The sequence below is a fragment of the Plasmopara halstedii genome, assembly GCF_900000015.1.
Source record: "Plasmopara halstedii genome assembly, contig: Scaffold_2061, whole genome shotgun sequence".
Taxonomy (NCBI): Eukaryota; Oomycota; class Peronosporomycetes; order Peronosporales; family Peronosporaceae; genus Plasmopara; species Plasmopara halstedii.
Window position 1 is genome coordinate 828680 of NW_020188969.1, and position 6035 is coordinate 834714.

At 44.4% G+C, this 6035-nt stretch overlaps 2 protein-coding genes across 2 annotated transcripts; both read left to right on the forward strand.

Moving 5' to 3' along the window:
- Positions 1-1514: 1514 nt before the first annotated feature.
- PHALS_02701 (zinc transporter) lies at positions 1515-3123 on the forward strand (the record flags this gene model as incomplete). Its single annotated transcript, XM_024717132.1, has 3 exons — positions 1515-2618; positions 2684-2733; positions 2808-3123. The coding sequence occupies 3 exons, from the start codon at positions 1515-1517 to the stop codon at positions 3121-3123; spliced, it is 1470 nt and encodes a 489-aa protein (XP_024582661.1).
- A 730-nt stretch (positions 3124-3853) lies between these two features.
- Positions 3854-5786, forward strand: PHALS_02702 (uncharacterized protein; the record flags this gene model as incomplete). The annotated part of the gene is made up of 4 exons (XM_024717133.1): positions 3854-3895; positions 3959-5244; positions 5545-5680; positions 5745-5786. 4 exons carry the CDS (start codon positions 3854-3856, stop codon positions 5784-5786), a joined length of 1506 nt encoding a protein of 501 aa, XP_024582662.1.
- Between the last annotated feature and the right edge of the window lie 249 nt (positions 5787-6035).

Below are 6035 nucleotides of genomic sequence, written 5' to 3' on the forward strand. Positions count from 1 at the left end.
TAACAGATGCTCGATACGTTTGAGTCCTGGCTTCCTCAGACATTAAATTGCATCGGCTTTGTATTGTTTCCCTGTTCTCCCAGGTCTTTCTGATTGCACCTTCGCTGACGCCATATTCTCTCGCCAAACCTCGTTTACTTGGAGCGTTTGATTTGCTCAACTTAGCAATGATCTCAGGCCTCTGAAACTCGTTAAGACACTTCCCTCTGCCTCTGGTAGCCATAATACTCTCTGAAAGAGGTCAAATAGGGTAAGACAGGTGTAAGTACGCACCTACCAGTTAAGTGCGCACAAACCGTATCGGATCGATTTGCGTATTTAAGCGGGAGTCTACTGTATAGCTTTTACTATACTATATATTTAGGAAAATCTAAACATTTAAAATTAGGCGGCTCTGCCGCAGATAATACATAAATAAAGATCAGTTTTGAATCTTAAACGGAAGAGTCATTAGCCTTGGGTTAAGGCAATAATTACTCTTTGGAGTAAGCGGATTGCGATCTGCTACCTCGTACTATTTCTAAGTATAGAACGAAAGGTCGATGACCTAAATTATGCTTCCTCTAAGCGCAACGCTACGGCAGCCCCGCTGCATGGCGCATAACCAGCCACTCCAAGAGTCTTGATTCCGGGTGATGATGCCTCTTATGAGCAGCTCGTGCTATTATTTCGCTAAACTTTCAACCGAGGTAAGAGGAAAAAGCTGTCACTCCAAGAATCTTGATACCACAGAATTACGGGTGATACTGCCTCTTATGAGCAGCTAGTGCTATTATTTAGCTTATATATAACCGAGGTATGAGGAAAAAGCTGCATCTCTTACACGCATAAACAAGCTTGGTCTAAATAAGCCACCCTTCCGTTTTAGATATCGACTATGATACATACAGCTGTCAAGTCTGCATCAGGAGAGTAAACCAAGTGGGTTTTGTACGAAACTTAAGATTACAAAAAAAATCTTTGAGACGTAAAAGAAATGGTTGTGTGATATCAAACAAAACTCAAGGTTTCCAACCTAATACTATTGAGCAACCATGCTACAAATAATTGATCGATAATAGCTCCGTACTTGGACCCACCAGTAATGGATGGTTTCAAAATATGGAAGGCAATCCGTAAGAGCGTCTCCGACCATTGTCTTGCGCTCGTGCATTGTTGGGAAAAATTGCCTCTTTTTTGGTACGCGGAAAAAATGTCATTACAACAGCTTTTTGTAAATAATAGTGTGTTTTGAAGCACAAAAATTACTTAACGCCAGACAGTGATGGTCAATTAAAGGATCCGCATTCAATCTTTCGCTCGAAGTCCTCGTCCTGTTACTGTGCTTAAGAAAGCAAATTGCCGCAAGTTATACAAGTGAATACACTGTTTATCTGTGCGTGCAAGAAGACTTCACTTGTTTCGGCGACCACTTCTGCAAAGTTGCAGCTGGCTATTGTTCAGCCAATTGTAGAGTAATTAGTCTTCACGCAAACAGTGTGCCGCGAACGAGATAAGCTACACAGAGGGGACGAATGCTACACGCGCTTCGGCCATCACTACGGCTGCGTCCGCCTCGGATCTTGCACTGTCTACTTTTCTCATCTCTTCGTCGCCGACAACCGCGACCAGCCCTACTGTCACCAACTTGGAGCCATAAAAAAAAAATATCGACCAAACCACCTCCATTCCGGTATTTGGTAACGGCATTTCCGAGCGCCAAGGACGCAACAATAGCCGAACAAGATGATAAAAAAGATAAAGATGACAGAGATCTTTTAACTGAGCTTGTGGAATCCTCTTATCCTATTCCCAAGCCGCGCACGGACATCAATAAGGCCTATTTTCCTGGTAAAGTGTACCGCTCTACGTCGCGTGACGTAGTGTTTCGGGCCATGGCAGGCAACACGGCTATTACGACACTAAAAATACTAGCGTGGCTAAAGACTGGATCCAGTGCCATGCTTTCGGAGGCTATTCATTCACTCGTGGACACTGGCAATCAGGCCGTGCTCATTTTGGGCTTGAAGCAGGCATCAGGAGTGCCAGATAAGAAGCATCAATACGGATACGGACGTGCTGCGTATTTTTGGTCTCTCATATCGGCGTTGGGAATTTTTTGGCTAGGTTCTGGTGCGACCATTTTTCATGGTATTCAGTCAATTTTGGATCCTCCAAAGGAGCTATACTTTTCTTGGGAAATTTGGTGCGTGCTTGCAGCATCCTTTGGTATTGATGGTTGGGTACTTAAACGGTCAACGCAAGATTTACTGGCCTCAAAACCCAAGAACGTATCTTTCTATCAGCATGTGAAGCGCATAAAAGACCCATTTATGATGGCTGTACTGTACGAAGATTTGGCGGCCTGTACAGGTGTTCTCATGGCTGGGTGTGGTATTGGAGCTAGCCACTTCACTGGAGACCCCTTGTGGGATAGCATCGCAAGTATCTCTATTGGTGTGCTTCTTGGTGGCGTTGCTGTGTCACTTATTAGGTTAAATCAGAACTTCTTATTGGGTCAGTCCGTGGAGCCTGATATCGAAAATGGTATACGTAAATTACTTCTGGCTCGTCCTTCCATTGATAACGTGTACGCAGTTCAGTCACAGTGGGTAGGTCCGTCAACGTTTAGCTACAAGGTACGAAGTCAGTGGTTTGTAAGCCTCTCGTTTTATGCTAAGTGTGTGGTTCCCGGATAAACTAGGCCGAGGTCGACTTTGACGGTACTTATCTGGCGGCAAAACTACTTCGGATGTGCGCGTCATGTTAAAAGTATACCATCACTTTATCATTTATCACTGATAATACATTTTTGCACATATGGACAGGTATAAGCCAGTGTTTTTAGAAACAAAGGAATTAGACAAAGATTTGCCGCTTATTTTGGCCTGGTATGCAGAGGATGTCACTCGTCTAGTTGAAAAAGAAGTTCAGGAGGTTGAAGAGGTAATTCGCAGCATTTACCCTGAGGCGGCATTTATTGAGCTGGAGCCTGATAGTAAGGAGTCGGAGATGCGTGCTTTGGTAAATATGCAAACAAAATCCTCTCGCACGAGTGAGCGTGAAGCTATGAGGCGTGCATTAGCTCTTCTCGCAAGAACTTTAGAGCGAAAGAGCTCAGATAGCGATCGCTCTGTGAGTTGATTACTGTAGTGATGTACAACAAATCTTTAAGAAATTTAATTTCGCGAAGGAAATTTGAGTCATCATCGACTTTTAGAGCTGTGTACAGTGTTATACTACACGCTGCGCAGACACATTTTCATTTGTCTCACGATGGAAAACAACATTAAGCTTTATTTGATGAAGACTGCTTAAACGATTAGAGTGCAATTGCCGCATCTGATGCAGCACCACAAACGTGACACCAATTCGAATGACAATGTACTCGTCGCAATTTCACAAAAGACGTTGACGCTTCGAATCACATCTTTAACTCCTCGTGTCAAACTCAACTTATGCCACCATATTAGCTGTATCGCCATCACAAAACACTAAGGCCAAATTACGTCGCACACATCGCTAAAATCGCCACGTGATGTTCAAATCAGTGTGTGCAGCGTATTTACAGCTTCTATCATTAATATGTATATTTGGTCCAGCAGTGCCGCGTTCACACTTCGCGAATCGTCCATAAAAGCCTTGTGTTTTCAGCAGCACTATTTTATCTGTCAGCTTTGTCAGCTCCGCATTGCAGCGTGATCGACTATTGCTATTGTTGGCAAATTCGTGAGTCTCAATCTGTTGCTATCATATCACAAAAAATAGAGATTGGACGACTATTTGACTTGTTCTTTCAGGATCAATGGTTTCTTGTCCGATGCGTTACAACTGTCAATCTAGCTAAATCGAGACAGGACTGCCAGGCAAAAGCATGTCAACCAACGCGAAACAACATCAAGAGGAAAATGTAGAGGTACTGGTTAGTATTCTGTTCAAGATAGATGCTCAACATTTTCTTAAGCATTTTAACTCTTAGCGCCTGATAAAATGCCGATTGCGCTCCGAAATTGAAGCTCGCAAAGCTGTGGAAAGTACTATGAGGCGTGCAGTTAAAGAGTCTCGGGAGCTGAAAAAAGAGCTTGTTGTTTTGCGTCAAGAAAAGGAGGATCTCAAAATGGTTGCTCGAAAGCAAGCGCTATTGGCAGCAAGCGGTAACAAGGAGGTACCCAGAGGAGGCAATGCTGGACCAAACAACAAATTTGTCAGAGGCGACCAGGAGCATCAGAAAGCAGTGGTCTTAAAGCTCAAGCAACAGGTCCAGGACTTGATCACAAAGAATACGGACTTGGAGACTGACAACAATAAGATGCAGCAGCAAATCTTTGAATATGTAAATTCTGCAGATTTGGAGAAGAGAACGCGCGAAATTATATCCTTAAGCGATGAGTTGAAAAAATCAAAACTTGTTGTCAACGAGACTAAGCGCAAGTGTCAAAAGTTGTTGAGGGAAAAGGAAGAAGAGCTTCAGCGAGCTATTCAGGAGAATGCGCAACTAACTTGCTGCACGAGAACACTGCAAAGTCAGTTGGCATCATTGCCACAGCTGAAAAAGCAGCTTGAGCACGCGAAAGAGAGACGGAATGATGCAGCGGAGGTCTGGCGAAAGAAGTTGGAGCTTCGTGATGAGGCATTTTTGCGCGCGGAGGAAGTAAGTAAGCAAAATCTGATCAAAAGCGCCGCACAGGTCGTTGGTGTCACAGATGAAAAGGAACATTTACAGGCTAGACTTGAAGAGCTCGAGCGCAAATTTTACGACGTCAATGTTTCTCATCAGACCGAACTCTCTCTCACGACACATTGTCGAAGGGAATTAGAGAGCACGATAAAACAGTTGCAGCAAAAGTTGTTAGCAGCAGAGACTGCTACATATGAAGCAGAGAGAGCTACAGTTGTCGCGCGAGAAACGCAAAGGCAGGAAACGCGCTTTCGACAGCTTGCAGAAGATGCAGCTGATGCGGTTGAAATTCGAGCCGAGAAAGCGGAGCGCGACCTGGCACATGCTCAGATGCAGCTTGAGCATTTAGAAGAGGCCTTAAAAGCACGCGGAATCACATTCGAGTATCTGTTGAAGCTGCAGACGTCAGGATCCAGTTCCGGTCAATCGATAACAACTAGGGGCGCTGCTATTAAGCAAACCATTGTTTCTACAGCTACTGAACCCCCAACTCGTAGCAAAATAATTACTAAATCCCGAGTGTCGACCGTTAACCGAAAAAGCTTAAAGCCGCAAAAGAGCAATAACAATGGCGACGACAGGCAAGGGTGAATTCAGATATTGCCAAGCCTTTTTGCTCTTCGGTGCTTTTGTAGTAATCAGTCATTCAATAAACTAACCTGCTGGCATTCATTCTCACTCGTGGAAATATGGTGTCAAAGCACAACTTATTACATCGCTGCATAGTCAGTCTCGAGAGGTCGTCCGCCAGGAGCACTTAAATCAGCAAATAGCTCCTCCTCTCGCCGTCGATCAATTGAATACTGCTTAAAAAGTACCGCACCGACAATAACAATTACGAGAAAGATGGACGCAATGATGATTCCAGCTATAGCTTCACTGCTCAGAGCATCAGAAGCTTTGCTCGAAGTGATACCTTTGGACGTCGATATTCGAGAAGTATTTGCATTTCCTCCGAATGTACTCGATTTCGCGTATGCTGGACCTTCCGTAGTGTTAAGCGGTATCGTCTTCGGTGCTCCTGTAGGTTTATGTGTATTTACTGAGGTATTCGTGTCCGCCTTAATGATCGCTGACTTCGTAGTAGTGGGTGCATAAGCTCTACTTTCGATTGATGCTGTTGGTGTAGGAGCCGGAGTGAAATCATATGGTTGAAAATTCGTTGATGTGGTCTTCTTCAAAGGATGAGACGGCATCGGAGTGGGAGTGTCTATATGCGCGCTGGCTGGCGGATTTACAGTGTTTGTCGGGTTGGTTTGCGCCATACCAAACACACATTCCCATGCATCATGCCTTAACAACAAGCAGGTGGCGTTGAACGGTGCCACACACTGTCCAGTACTAGTCCAGCTAGGTATTGTGTCGTTGTTGCAATCCT